At 35.4% G+C, this 16,041-nt stretch overlaps 1 protein-coding gene across 1 annotated transcript; it reads right to left on the reverse strand.

Annotated features, from left to right (window-relative positions):
• Window positions 1-683: 683 nt before the first annotated feature.
• LOC575355 (CDK2-associated and cullin domain-containing protein 1) lies at window positions 684-13,544 on the reverse strand. Its single transcript, XM_775760.5, has 9 exons — window positions 13,300-13,544; window positions 10,761-10,887; window positions 10,386-10,488; window positions 9,235-9,330; window positions 8,505-8,607; window positions 4,661-4,750; window positions 3,438-3,579; window positions 2,958-3,041; window positions 684-1,962 (listed from the first exon to the last, which is right to left on the reverse strand). The coding sequence occupies exons 1-8, from the start codon at window positions 13,346-13,348 to the stop codon at window positions 2,990-2,992; spliced, it is 762 nt and encodes a 253-aa protein (XP_780853.3). The 5' UTR covers window positions 13,349-13,544; the 3' UTR covers window positions 684-1,962; window positions 2,958-2,989.
• Window positions 13,545-16,041: the final 2,497 nt, after the last annotated feature.

Below are 16,041 nucleotides of genomic sequence, written 5' to 3' on the forward strand. Positions count from 1 at the left end.
ATATTAACCTTGATAGGAAGTGTTCACCCTCTTCACTGCAGATATGATATCTAATCTTGTACTTGGGAAAATAAAAGTTGATCATGACATGGTGATGTGACTCCTCAGTATAAAGTAAAATATATTAAAAAAGTGTCTGCATCTAGATCATGTAATTCCTTGTCTCATTAGCCTATTCAATAGGAGCTGACTTTCTTTGTGTAATACATGTGGATTTTTATTTGTAAATTTTGCCTTTTTGTACTTAAATTCCCACAGTATAGGGTAGTTTACCATGATGTATTGGCATGAAAATACACGTCTAGAACACAAATGCATTATAATTAATGATGTTTGTTAGTTAAAAAGTTCTTTTTGACCTGTCTGAATTTAATTTCAGCTAACGTTAAGCCTCATCAGGATGGCATATGCATTGAACAGCTCCATATCCTAACAATGGGGTTCTACCAATGTGTGATAAAATCGAAATTATGATTGTCAACGCTGATGTAGTTTGCGTTCCGGACGCATCTTTTTGTGCCATTAGATTTACTAAGCTACCTAAAAAGAACAAATTTAAATCTAACTTTTGAATTATGGTCATAACTCTTTCAAGACTAAAAAACAAAGTCCTGCTTCATTGGATAATTCAAGACTTTACATCTTCTTGACTGAAACATATAACTCAAGGAAGCATTTTAGCATTCTTTTGAATTAATACTGATCCATATTCTTAATATACAATTCACACAGAGAAAAAGAAAACAAAACTTTAAGAATCCTGAGTTTAACACAAACAAAGCACTAAAATCCTCACACAGAAAATAATATTCACACAATAAATTACGGTACACAACATATTCAAATACATGTCTATCTTCTCGTAGGATAAGTAACTCCTAATAAAACAACATATTCAAATACATGTCTATCTTCTCGTAGGATAAGTAACTCCTAATAGTACAGTGTAAGAATTCATCACAACTAATTACAACTTGATTTCCAACCATTCAGGATCACACATTTGGAACATGTGCTGATTTGTTTATAGTTGCATTTACAAACAACTTTCTATACAAGAGGGCCCAGAGGGCAGGCAATAAGTTCACTTGTGCTGACTCACCAGGTCATAATTAACCATTATGATGCAATATGTAATTGAAACTGTTTACGATGCAAGGGGAGGGGGGGGGGGGGACCAGAATTAAAAACACACACAAAATGAATAACCTAGGTAAATGCACAAAAATTAAAGCCATGAATTCTATTTGTATAAATTTAACAGATGTACAGGGAATGATTTAATAAAAAAGTGCAACTTACTTGTTGACATGTCTAATAAATAAATAAATAACACAATGAAGCTTTATGATTCTTCCAAAATAATAGGGCTATGTATGATTGCATCACAAAGGCCAAAAATGATTATATGTAGCACAAACAAAAACCAGCGAGTGCAAAAAAAACCCAGAAGGAATAGCAATAGCAAAACCAGTGGTAAAATTGAACAAATAAAAGAGACCTGGGCCGTTTACGCAGATCTTGGACAAAAGAATCCTTTCTACCAGACCACTGTAAAGTAACAGCACCAGGTATGGTGAGAAGTTGATATTATGCCAGCGACCTTCAAGCACAGTGAGCACGCACAACAGTCTGACAAAGCATGAAGCCTTTACTGCTAGTGAATTTGTATATCACAGGTGACCTTCAGTGATTGAATTGTTTAGTAATTTCTCATTAGATTAGAACAAATACAAAATATATGTGTAAACCTCTAATACAAAGCTACTGTAAATTCCTATAACATTATTGCAACACAAGTCATCCTTGTAAACTTCTCTAGCATAGACATGGACATCGAGTAGGAGGCAAGTTGAACAGGATAGTGAGAGCTTATTCCAAACCCCAGATTTCATCAGACTTGCAAACGTAAAAACTAAATTTCACACAGACATTGTAGAGCCTCACAGAAGCTGATATAATCTGTTGAGGAAAAGAAGTAGAGATAAGATGTCATTAATTCATTGGCTACTAAATTATTTCATTCTCTTAGGCTTGAATACATTAGCCACCTGGTTCCTGAAGGTATTGGGTTACACAAGATAGAACATAGGACATAGGTTCAGACAAATATATACTGTACGTATACAAAAATAGAGACTGAGAATATTGTGGCAGACAAATCTGCCCTTTTGCATTTCCTGGGACCCCGTCTTACAAATAGTTGTGATCGATCAGGTTTGATTGCAGGTCCTCCAATCAAGCACAAATGTACAAACCCTCTAGATGCTGCTTATAAGTATTGGCTCGCATGGTGATGTAGATATACAGTAGGCCAACGATTGCACCATGTGAGAGGGGGGGGGGGGAGGATTGGGGAGTCCTACGTCGGCGACACACACTGTGTGTGTCGCCGACACCACACCCCACCCACGGATACAGAGCACCCCCACGTCCGCAACCCAGTGACTTAAGCCCATGCACGCCAGCTATTCCCTACTCCTGACGACGGTTAACCTGTTCGAAACGTCAAGCCCCTCCTACTAACCATCCTCTCCAACCAGCGCTATAATTCTCTTTAGAACTATAAGCTCAAGAAATATTACTGAGAGTCCTTTTCAGGACTCCCCAATCCTCTCCCTCTCTTACAAGGTGGAACCATAAACCTACTGTATACAAACTCTTTAGTGCCCAACTACAATCCATATCATGCTGCAATAATTTTGAATCACTCACATATCTTTGACACATAGTGAATACATTATTTCTTAATCAGAAAAGAGAAAAAATGAATTTCTTTAGGCAGCACTAACAGATGTTTATATCTATTTATACAAATTGCCATACATGACATGTTTATCATTCTAACAAAGTTAAAAGTTCTCATAAATCAAACATCCATAGCCAATTAATAAAACCCCAGCCTGGGCAATATTCTTTGTACCTATCTTTGTTCAGTATATCATGCTATTTCTTACTTGATAAGTTAAGATGGATGCATCTAGTACTGTCATCTGTTTATCAGCTCATCTTCATTGGTTCGTTTCCGTATGTGACCTAGTCTGCAAGGTAAACAAAAAGAAAATTCAGTGTAACAAAATTGTAAAATCATTGATGATAGTTATCTATCCATTCTTTCTAACTGATATTTATAAGCATCAACGCACAGGGGTTTCATACTACAGACACCTGAGCTGCCAACCTCCAGAACAGAAAATCAGTAATCACAAGTCTCAAAATCAGTAAAAAAAAAAATTGGGGGAAAACTTTTATTTGTTTAAATTTTTTAAATCCGTAGTTTTAGACAACGTCCCGAAATTCCGTAATGATCGTTAATTTCCGTACCAATTAGGGGAAATCCGCACTAGTTGGCAGCTCTGAGACACTAGCCTCCTATTCCAACATCCTGGCTCTGCCACTACTTATATGACAATTAAACAATCATCAAACAATCATACCTGTTAAATTCTTGACACCCAGTGAGTTCTTGTTGTAGTCTTTGAGTTTCTTGGATATAGACGGGGATATCTTCTAACCTTGTCGGAGGTAGGATGTTAGGGATGTACTTGGCAAATAGTGCAGGATTCAGCTGAGCATAATCTGGAATCAAACAACAATCATTTTACTTTTACCATATCATTGCAATATTCAATTAATGCCAGTAAATAGAACATTCAAAAGAGAATCCATGTTACAATAATTTGGATGGTGCAAAGGTGAAGGGGGCGTAAATTGCTGTTCCCCCAAACCTACTTGAGTATTTTAGCTTTTTTTCAGGGCTAGATATTGGTAATTCCTGTGGTAAAAACACCCATGGCCCTCCCCCTAACTTGGGATCCCCAATAAGATTTACAGAAAAAGAAATGATATCAGAGTATGGTTGGTGAGAGTTATTAATATTCACAATCAAATTCTTGTACCCAAACCCTTAAGCACACCTACACACAAACGAATGCAGTATTGTATAATGACTCAACATTCAGTTCCAAACTTTACATTTTGAACATGAAAATTATACCTTACCAGTGTTACGAGATAAAAAAATGAACCTTGCTTTGGTTGGCATTTCACCTTTTAATCCGCTAAGCATAGATAAGGCACCAAGGCAACAGCATGCACATCTCATTGCTTAAACTATGTTTGTATTTCATGTTGCCATGGTTACACATGAATCGTGTTTGAGACTTGACATTGTTAAGATGATGAATCCATCAATAATATTAACCTTGCCCCTTGTTCAGTACATACTGTAGATACAAAATGAGACTTGATTTGATTGGCATTTCACTTCTTAATCCTCTAGGCATTGATAACAGCAACAGCAACAGCAACAGCGTTCAACTCTTACTGTTAAAACCATGTTTGTATTTTAAGTTGCCATGGGTACACATGAATTGTGTTTGAGACTTGACATTGTTAAGATGATGAATCCATCAATAATATATTCCTTGCCCCTTGTTTAGTACATAGATACAAAATGAGCCTTGATTTGATTGGCATTTCATTTATTAATCCTGTAAGCATAGATAACAGCAACAGCAACAGCTTTCACCTCTTACTGTTAAAACTATGTTTGTATGTTTAGTTGCCATAGTTACACATGAATTGTGTTTGATTGTGACTTGACATTGTTAAGATGATGACTCCATGAAGGGGGTTCCCCAGGAGGGGAATGACTGACCTTGACTAAATGAGTAGAGACTGTTGGTGATTTCAGAGGCTACTTTAGGGTGCACTGCAAAAGGTTTGGTTTGGGCCTCTTCCAGCAAGGCTATAAAGGGAGAACATACAAAGCAGAGTGATAACAAACACATATACAGAAATTAAGAGATAGAGGTTAATATAGGTATGGAAAGTTTAAATGACGGGAGAAAAGAAAGAAATATGTAAAAAGAGAGAGAGAAGGAAAAAAAGATCAGTGAGGGAGAGAGAGAACAAGTAGCAAGAGTGAGACAGAAGAAAGAAAGAGATAGATTGAAAGAGAAATTAAGAGAAAGAGAAAGAGAGAAAGAGAGAAAGGAAAGCAAAAAGAGAAATATATATGAGTGAGACAGAAGAAAGAAAGAAAGAAACAGATTGAAAGAGAAAGAGAAAGAGAGAAATATATATAGGAGACAGAGGAAAGAAAGAGACAGATTGAAATAGAAAGAGAAAGAGAGAAATATATTTAGAAGACAGAGGAAAGAAAGAGACAGATTGAAATAGAAAGAGAAAGAGAGAAATATATATAGGAGACAGAGGAAAGAAAGAGACAGATTGAAAGAGAAAGAGAAAGAGAGAAATATATATAGGAGACAGAGGAAAGAAAGAGACAGATTGAAAGAGAAAGAGAAAGAGAGAAATATATATAGGAGACAGAGGAAAGAAAGAGACAGATTGAAATAGAAAGAGAAAGAGAGAAATATATTTAGAAGACAGAGGAAAGAAAGAGACAGATTGAAAGAGAAAGAGAAAGAGAGAAATATATATAGGAGACAGAAGAAAGAAAGAGACAGATTGAAAGAGAAAGAGAAAGAGAGAAATATATATATGAGACAGAGGAAAGAAAGAGACAGATTGAAATAGAAAGAGAAAGAGAGAAATATATTTAGGAGACAGAGGAAAGAAAGAGACAGATTGAAAGAGAAAGAGAAAGAGAGAAATATATATATATATGAGACAGAGGAAAGAAAGAGACAGATTGAAAGAGAAAGAGAAAGAGAGAAATATATATATGAGACAGAGGAAAGAAAGAGACAGATTGAAATAGAAAGAGAAAGAGAGAAATATATATGAGTGAGACAGAGGAAAGAAAGAGACAGATTGAAATAGAAAGAGAAAGAGAGAAATATATATATGAGACAGAGGAAAGAAAGAGACAGATTGAAAGAGAAAGAGAAAGAGAGAAATATATATAGGAGACAGAGGAAAGAAAGAGACAGATTGAAAGAGAAAGAGAAAGAGAGAAATATATTTAGGAGACAGAGGAAAGAAAGAGACAGATTGAAAGAGAAAGAGAAAGAGAGAAATATATATATGAGACAGAGGAAAGAAAGAGACAGATTGAAATAGAAAGAGAAAGAGAGAAATATATATATGAGACAGAGGAAAGAAAGAGACAGATTGAAATAGAAAGAGAAAGAGAGAAATATATTTAGGAGACAGAGGAAAGAAAGAGATAGATTGAAAGAGAAAGGGAAAGAGAGAAATATATATAGGAGACAGAGGAAAGAAAGAGACAGATTGAAAGAGAAAGAGAAAGAGAGAAATATATATATGAGACAGAGGAAAGAAAGAGACAGATTGAAAGAGAAAGAGAAAGAGAGAAATATATATAGGAGACAGAGGAAAGAAAGAGACAGATTGAAAGAGAAAGAGAAAGAGAGAAATATATATATGAGACAGAGGAAAGAAAGAGACAGATTGAAATAGAAAGAGAAAGAGAGAAATATATATAGGAGACAGAGGAAAGAAAGAGACAGATTGAAAGAAAAAGAGAAAGAGAGAAATATATATATGAGACAGAGGAAAGAAAGAGACAGATTGAAATAGAAAGAGAAAGAGAGAAATATATATAGGAGACAGAGGAAAGAAAGAGACAGATTGAAAGAGAAAGAGAAAGAGAGAAATATATATAGGAGACAGAGGAAAGAAAGAGACAGATTGAAATAGAAAGAGAAAGAGAGAAATATATTTAGGAGACAGAGGAAAGAAAGAGACAGATTGAAAGAGAAAGAGAAAGAGAGAAATATATATAGGAGACAGAGGAAAGAAAGAGACAGATTGAAATAGAAAGAGAAAGAGAGAAATATATTTAGGAGACAGAGGAAAGAAAGAGACAGATTGAAAGAGAAAGAGAAAGAGAGAAATATATATATGAGACAGAGGAAAGAAAGAGACAGATTGAAATAGAAAGAGAAAGAGAGAAATATATATAGGAGACAGGGGAAAGAAAGAGACAGATTGAAAGAGAAAGAGAAAGAGAGAAATATATATATGAGACAGAGGAAAGAAAGAGACAGATTGAAAGAGAAAGAGAAAGAGAGAAATATATATAGGAGACAGAGGAAAGAGACAGATTGAAATAGAAAGAGAAAGAGAGAAATATATATAGGAGACAGAGGAAAGAAAGAGACAGATTGAAAGAGAAAGAGAAAGAGAGAAATATATATAGGAGACAGAGGAAAGAAAGAGACAGATTGAAAGAGAAAGAGAAAGAGAGAAATATATATAGGAGACAGAGGAAAGAAAGAGACAGATTGAAATAGAAAGAGAAAGAGAGAAATATATATAGGAGACAGAGGAAAGAAAGAGACAGATTGAAAGAGAAAGAGAAAGAGAGAAATATATATATGAGACAGAGGAAAGAAAGAGACAGATTGAAATAGAAAGAGAAAGAGAGAAATATATATAGGAGACAGAGGAAAGAAAGAGACAGATTGAAAGAGAAAGAGAAAGAGAGAAATATATATAGGAGACAGAGGAAAGAAAGAGACAGATTGAAAGAGAAAGAGAAAGAGAGAAATATATTTAGGAGACAGAGGAAAGAAAGAGACAGATTGAAAGAGAAAGAGAAAGAGAGAAATATATATATAGGAGACAGAGGAAAGAAAGAGACAGATTGGAAGAGAAAGAGAAAGAGAGAAATATATATATGAGACAGAGGAAAGAAAGAGACAGATTGAAATAGAAAGAGAAAGAGAGAAATATATTTAGGAGACAGAGGAAAGAAAGAGATAGATTGAAAGAGAAAGAGAAAGAGAGAAATATATATAGGAGACAGAGGAAAGAAAGAGACAGATTGAAAGAGAAAGAGAAAGAGAGAAATATATATAGGAGACAGAGGAAAGAAAGAGACAGATTGAAAGAGAAAGAGAGAAATATATATAGGAGACAGAGGAAAGAAAGAGACAGATTGAAAGAGAAAGAGAAAGAGAGAAATATATATAGGAGACAGAGGAAAGAAAGAGACAGATTGAAAGAGAAAGAGAAAGAGAGAAATATATATAGGAGACACAGGAAAGAAAGAGACAGATTGAAAGAGAAAGAGAAAGAGAGAAATATAGGAGTGAAACAGAAGAGAGAAAGATTGAAAGAGAGAGAGAGAGAGGCGGACAGACAAATGGACAGAGAGAGAGAGAGGGGGAGGGGTGAATATGAGAGGGATAGTATGGGAACAAGTTTTCTTTTGGCTTTCTCTTTCTCTTGTTTGTATCATATTACACTATCAGAGTAATTCACAAGTCTCAATGAACAAATACCTTTTCTGTAGCCAGATACGGTAACAAGCGCCTTGGTACCTGTACTAATGAAATAAATTGGGATCATGTTCCTCAATGGACTTGAAGGCAATATCCAATATTCTCTATTAATAAATTCGAGAGTGAATACAATCTCTACACTTGCTTTTGATCATAGGTATCTTACTACCTATCAAAGAAATCTGACAAATTTCTTATCAAAAACAATTTTCATGATAAAATATTCAGAATTATTATATGGAACTTGTTATTAATCACTTTACATACGATCATATGAATGCTCACCTAGTACTCTAGCTATGTGTATGTCCACTATGTACTGTATGAAGAGCTTGCTTAATTCAACCCTAAGCTCACTTTTGATGCGAGGTACTATGTAGAAACGATTCTGAAAAGAAAACAAATACATGTATGGGAGAAATATAATGGGAAGAAAATGACTATGAATAATATTTTGTAGCATAAATAGAATACTGTACGTTATAAGATTGTGTATGGGTAATGCTTCATGGTTTGTTTGTCTCTCCATGTATCTCTGTCTCTCTCTTCATTTAAAAGAATGCTAAAATTTCATCAAATCTCCTTTTTTCCTTCTCCCTCTTTACCAATCCACCATTTACCCAAATATTTCACTTTCTTTTCTCAATAATAATAATATAATAATAATAATAATCTTTTAAAGTCCACTCCAAATTTCATTAAACCGAAAATGGAAATTCTTTTTGCCCAATTGATTGTGAGCCCGGCAGCCACTGAGCAGCGCTAGATAAATCTATAATGACTTTAACTCAGTTACTCTTACAGATATAAATGATTTTGATCAACTACATGCCAATAACCTGAAACTAATCAAATATCAATTGTGAATCATACGAACCCATACAAATTAGTACTGGTGAGTGAAAATATCACAGGGAAATACTGGTAAGTATAGAGAGCAGTCAGTCAAATAATAGAACAATGAATCAGTTGTATTTGTCATGCATTTCTCATTAACTTACTAATGAAGACTTACCATGTAATTAAATATGGGTACAATGCCACCCAATGCCTGAGTATACTGCTTTACTATGTGATGAAACTGCTCCAGTACTTGACACTCAGAAGAGTTCTGTAAAAAGAAAACAAATTAGATTATTGCAAATACAAAAACATTTTCCCCTTATACTCTTTTCACACTGGTTTTGCTTAGCCCCGTACTCTGCTTAGCCCTGTACTATCCTTAACACCGGATTAACTTTTTTGGCTTTTCACACACGCTGTTTTTAGTCCCGTACTAGCGCCTATTCCGGAATAAGAAAATTCATGCTGTTCTCACTGCAATTCGTTAGCCCCAGACTATATGGTTGGACAGCGGGCTCTTACTTTGCATCTGGCCAGCTGCGATACGCTCCATTGCATAGTACCGGACTATTTTTTGTTCTCTGTTCTCATTCATTAGCTTGGCACCGCAATTGCGGAGTTAGCAGGAGTTAGCACCACAATTGCAGGGTCAGCCCTGCTATTTTGCAGGGCCAGGTAACCCCGTACTATAGGTGGGGCTAGCCCACTTTGGTAAATACGAGTCTGAACAGAAAGTGGAATAAGCTTAACCCCGGACTATAGGTGGGGCTAAAACCCCCCTTAACCCCACCTATAGTACGGGGTTAAGCAAAATTTTGCCAGTGTAAAAACAGTATTAGATAGATATAATCTATTGCAAAAACTAGAAAAATCTGACACACCAAAGCCAATATGTCAAGTTTCATCAAATAAGTTTTATTATGAAGTCATTTTCACTAATGAAGTCCTACAAATCAACAATATATTGTCAAAGGTCTATTTCAGGCAGGTTCAGGCAAACTACTGGAACTTCTGATGTACCATTTATTGGTTGATACATATCATGTTTGGCTTTTGGTCATAATCCAGATAATTCACATTCTTGTATACATGTATATACGTGGACAGCAGGTATACTGGTAGTATCTTGTGATCTGCTACATTCTCTGGTTAAGAAATAGAAAAAGACAATGTTTGTGATTTGTTTAAAATTAAAAATAAGGTTTCATGCACCTTATAAAAATTTGTATGAAAACTTTGTCTTTGTCTTCATCTTGTTAATAATTTATAGTCTACCGGTCATAATAATTTGAAATGAATAAAAAGGTATCATGGGCGGCCTACCTGTAATTGCACTGCCCTATGCTGAAGATGTAATGTGATGGTATTACATAAGTCAGAGTACATTCTCTCAGCGAACTGCTGACAAACACACTTGTATACGCAACTGTCAAGAAGAAAAAGGATGAGATACACACACATATATAACAAATTAAGAAACAATCAGCAAAATATAGAAATCAAACGTCAAATCTTAGACAATGTTAAAAAAAAAAACTATTTTTAATCATAAATTCTGATCAAATGAATCAAACTGCATCAGGTCCATTTTAGTACTTGTTACTTTAAACTGTGTATGTACCATGCTGTATTCTATTTATAACTATACTCCAGTATTAAAGACCAGTAAGGATAATCAAACCAGTCAAAGTGACATACCTGTACATTTGCTCATATGATATTTTCATATAGACCCCAGGCTCCTGCGTAAGAAGCATCTGCACAGCGCCCTCTAGCTGTGGCCAGTATTGCACTCTATAGTCCTCTTCTGTCATGAATCCAGAGCCTAAAACATAAATGACAACAATACAACCATTATAAATTTGTCTATTTCGAGATTAAAAAACTCTCAAAAAGCGCCCCTGTCCACGTTTGAGGGACATAAGGGAATCCTCCCCCCCCCCCCCCCGAGAAACAGGTTTGTCAGGATAGCGCCTCAACATTTTTTTTTAAAGGACAGGGATAGGTATTCTAACATGATATCATTATCTCCCCCTTTTTTGGAGTTGTTTTTTTAAGAAGAAGAAGAAATATACATATACATGTATGTAAGTGCATATATACATAAATTTGAATTCAAAACAAATTTGTTATAGTATTCGGCAATAATGGTCATAAACTGACTGACTTGCCTAAATTAAACAACAACAACAAAATGAATCCAGAGCCTAAAACATGAAAAGATGACAACAGTACAACCACTATAAAACATGCCCCTGCTTAACATGAGGTCCTCATGACTTGTTGTGCTTGAGCAGAATTTTTTTTCACAGCCAAATACAAAACGGAAAAATAAATCTAAAATATTGTTGAATTTCTATCTCAAATTCTTCACTCAGAAATCCTACTCTTCAACTGAATATCCAAAGTGAAGCAGTTCAGATATTTCCAGTCTAATCCAAGCTCAAAATCATGTCTAGAATCAAAGACATTCATGCAGATTTTGTTCTGTTGTATCTTGTCTTCCTAGCAGCAGAATGATATCATGACAAGTAACTTTCAAGTTTTAGACTCAACAAAAATACATACAACTTGATTACCAACATCTCTGTCTGTTTCTGACATGTCAGCTCCCTCAGTCAATTACATTCATCAAAGGAGTGTGTATTCTAAATGCATATCTCAAGTACATTTATTTTTCTGAGGACAAATGACACTCTGCATTCAGCATCAGTGACACTCTCTGTTCATTTGCACTATATTGAATTGCTACTTATCATTAAATTGGCAAAGCCACAATTACACATGATTCTGGGTTGGTAGTATCAACATGTCATGGTGATCCAAAGAGTGAGTTCAAATAAACTTTCATAACCATTTGAAAACGAAAGAAAAAAATTCATTTGCGATCTGGCAGCAGTTCTTGAGAATCAGAACCATATCTCACTTTATTTTCTTCCAATCTCATCAAATTTAGCAAAAGGCAACTTTCACAAAATTAACTTACATATTACGAATGCCCTGATTTATTCTGCGTTCATTCTTGGACATCTTATAATGGAAGAAAATACAATTGCCATCAAATTCTTCAAAAAGTTTGAAAGCACTTGAACGTATTCTTCCCCTGAAAGTGTTCATGCATCCAACCGAGTTTGCCAAGGCAGTAAAGTTGATTACAAATACTTGCTTGAATCAGTTTTATTAAGTACGTCTTTTAAAACATCCATTTAAGATTAAATGTGTGAGAAAGTTATGTGGTAAATTTCACAAGTTTAAGATTCTTCATTCCAAAAAACATTGAACTCAGGAGTCAGGGCTACATGTATACAAGATCTGTGTGTGTAATGTGTATTTCAACTCTGTCAATATCAATATGCATGGGTAACATAAGATACCTGTATTTCAAGTATTTTTCAGATTATTTGACTAGGCCTACAGCACAATTTTTGTGTGTAAATTGCAAAATGTAAGTTCAAAACTCAAAACTATCTCACCGCAGCCGCACATATTCAATCACTGCAGTAGGATACTATAGCGCACACACAACATCTCTGTTTAATTGAGACTCCAATTTCTGACCTAGAGTTGAATATTATTATCAACATTTAGAGTCTATAATTATTAGACAGAAAAATTATATTTCTACAAAAAAATACAAACAATAGTACTTCCTCCTCTACGATCATCATGATCATGACGATCATTGTGTGCGTCACAATATGATGACAGTGATCCGTGTTTATTTACCAATGCTACTCTTCTCCCATTTGATCCTGTACTGCCACTTACTACATTATAGAAGTTTACTGGCTATTTCTTTACTCTTTGTCCATAAAATGCACCTATCGCGATCGACTGCTATCAGTCCATTACCTTGATGTTTACCGGTACCTTGTGCTCCTGTTTAGTTATATGTCTTGCGGCCCATGGGATCGCTGATCTCCGAAAAAGCGGAGGAAGAACAAGAAGAAGAAGATCTACATTTGTAGACCTAACGTTAGAATTTAGAAATCTACTCTGATTCACTAAAATTACAAACACAGAACTGGGAAAGAGTTGTAAATATTTAATAATACAAAGTAATTTGTAGAAACCATGGAAACAGCAGGAGAAAAGCAATAATTACTAGACCTACAACCCTTTGATTTGATGTCTTTTTATTTGGTAGCGATCAAGGATAACTCGACAGCAACTGACAATGACCGAAAAAATGTCATGCGTGGGACTGAACACTAAAATTAATATGTTTTCAACTCACCCAAAGGCGTCAATAACGGCGAGTAGTCACTTCGTTTGGTATCCCCCATAACGTAGAATTATTCAAGCCACCATCTGCTATCATTAACCTGTCTGTCAACTACAGTCTTGCTCACGAAATCCAGAAATGGTGTAAAGAATGTTAGTGTTTACATTCTTGAAGCAATTTTGGCATTTATGTGCGCCATTGTCTGAATCCTGATATGGTATCCTCGATGTGAAGAAAAGAAAAAGAAAATTCACCTTTTTTGTCCTCAAAAGAGGAGCCTTCACTGGGGGAGCTTGACCTAATCAAAGAGTTTTCAGAATATCGCCCCATGCAGTCCACTGAATTGGAAGAATGTTTGTTGTTGTCTGTTTTTATTTTGTTTAGTTAATTTCTAGAATTATGGAACCAAAGTTTAATTTAAGGAGATATGATAACCCTTCCCGACTCGGACCTGGCCTTGGCCTGGCCCCCTATTGTCATTACCTCTTGGCATCAAGTTATAAAGGCTTTCAATGCCATATGAAAAAATAACATTACGGAGTTTTTTTTAAATATCTTATTGGGGTGAACAGGGATACTTTTTCCCATTTCGTCTATGTTAGGAACGTTAATTTTACCAGTCATAATAAAAAATATCGTACTTATTTATTCAAAAAATAAACTTGTATTAGTCAATTCCTGTAAAATACTTCAGACAACATTGTGTGTAACAAACGCAACGGATAGTCAACCTGTTCGAAACGTCGAGCCACTCATCCTCTCCAAGCGCTATAGTTCTCCTTAGAACTATAAGCTAAGAAAGATAACAACAGTCCTTTTCAGGACTACACACCCCCTCTCTCTCTCTCTCTCTCTCTCTCTCTCTCTCTGTCTCTCTCTCTCTCTCTCACATGGTGCACCCGCAAACCTACTGTAAATATAAATGTTATTACGAAACAGTATTATTTTGAACAAATATTGAGCTTAACATTAACAAATTGAAAAAATACTCATCAATTTATCCATTATGTTTACAAAGGGTATCTATCGTTAGGTCGACTTTACAAGTGAATGTAAAGTCAAATATTCGTATTACCTTGAATATTCAAGCACTTACTTTGGAACAATCACTTGTAAAATTTGACTCAGTTCACCGAGGGAGGGCCACATTTTCCTTTTTTCAAACTTGTCTTTTTTTTAAATAATGATTGGTCTCTTGAAGTGTCATTATGTAGCAGGGGCGGCGATTTCTTTTCATGACGGGGGGGGGGGGGGGGGGGGGCGAAGTGCGAGAAAAAAAATCTGTATTACACGGTAATACCAACGGAGTTCAGTTTTTCTACAATATTTATTTGTACATAACGAAGGATATTATGCGAGGAGCGTAGCGACCGAGCGAGAAGATTTTTGCATTTTGATTAGTCTAAACGCTGCACTCTTAAGCCCTCCAGGCTTCAGAGCCCAAAAGTGTGTTTGTAGTCTTTAGGAAGTAGGCCTATTTGCTATAAACTTTTTTTTTTGGGGGGGGTGGGGGGGGGGCGGGGGGCACTTTTTCAAAATCCGGGGGGGGGGACGACGACGATATGTCTCGCATCGTCATTTTCCCACTTCACCCCGTTCTACCATATTCAGGATCTGAAGACTGGTTTCTTCTCAAATAAACGACACGCGTAAAAGATACACCTCCATGCTATCACCAAATCAACTCTTCTTGAGCCTTGTTCTGAAGTAGCACCCTCTCGCGTTCATGGATTGGTATTAGTAACCCACATGCAGGCGACGCTATTGTAGCTTTCTACATTATCCAGATTGCAAATGAAAATATTAAGTTCACAGGACATAGGGAATAAAGAGTTAAATAAAAAGCTTATTGAATCATTTACTAATACTGTTTTCACTTCCCCGGGACATGAACAGTCGAAAAGGTGACACAGCCACTAAATCTTGGTGACTTACTGATGAAATTCACGTAGCATACATTCAACAATTGCGGATCAAATAAAGAAAATAACATAATTTCACGTAATATAGGCTGATGGAAAGAAAAGGGAAAGATTAAACGGTGTATACTGTTTTGTCCACGTACTACATTATCACAAATATTTCCTTGAAACGGTCAAAATGTTAAAATAAAGAAAAACAAACGACAATAAAGAGTAAAGTCAATAAAGTTCAAGATTAAATTAATTTCGTGTATTGGCCCCAATTCTCACATTCAATTCCATCACCTTTAAGCTTATCACAACAGGTGATATTTTATTATATATTTATACAACCATAGACAAATTATTCTTAAGTGAGAAATAATTGTTTGGCTATAGGGAAATGTGTAGATAGTTACATACAAAATAAAAATGAAGGGAATTCGAGCGAATTAACTATGGTTTATTTTTTTATTTTTTATAAAGTAATCCGATATCGCCCGGGTTTTTTTTTCTTTAAAGAAACCAGGTGAGGGTTATGGTTAAAGTTTTTTGTAGAGTCAGTGTTGGGTCCAGTGTTGAAATTAAGGAATCGCTGAACGTATTAATCGGCCTCGAAGTCTCTGTGGCTGGAGGATGATGATGTTGTGCTACCAAATCATTTTTACTCAACTCTAAGGTATACGTCATGACTATTAATGATGAAGATGGTAGTGTCCATTGCCAACACAATTAACCACTGTGAAGAAAACTGGAAAGAAATATAATTATGTATCTGAACATTTTTTGGAAAAATCACGACGGCCAGGTTTTGTTCAAGAAAATCATAATACTTTGGAAATGGAGGAGAAAA

This window comes from Strongylocentrotus purpuratus, unplaced genomic scaffold, assembly GCF_000002235.5.
Source record: "Strongylocentrotus purpuratus isolate Spur 01 unplaced genomic scaffold, Spur_5.0 spur5_scaffold_15, whole genome shotgun sequence".
Taxonomy (NCBI): domain Eukaryota; kingdom Metazoa; phylum Echinodermata; class Echinoidea; order Camarodonta; family Strongylocentrotidae; genus Strongylocentrotus; species Strongylocentrotus purpuratus.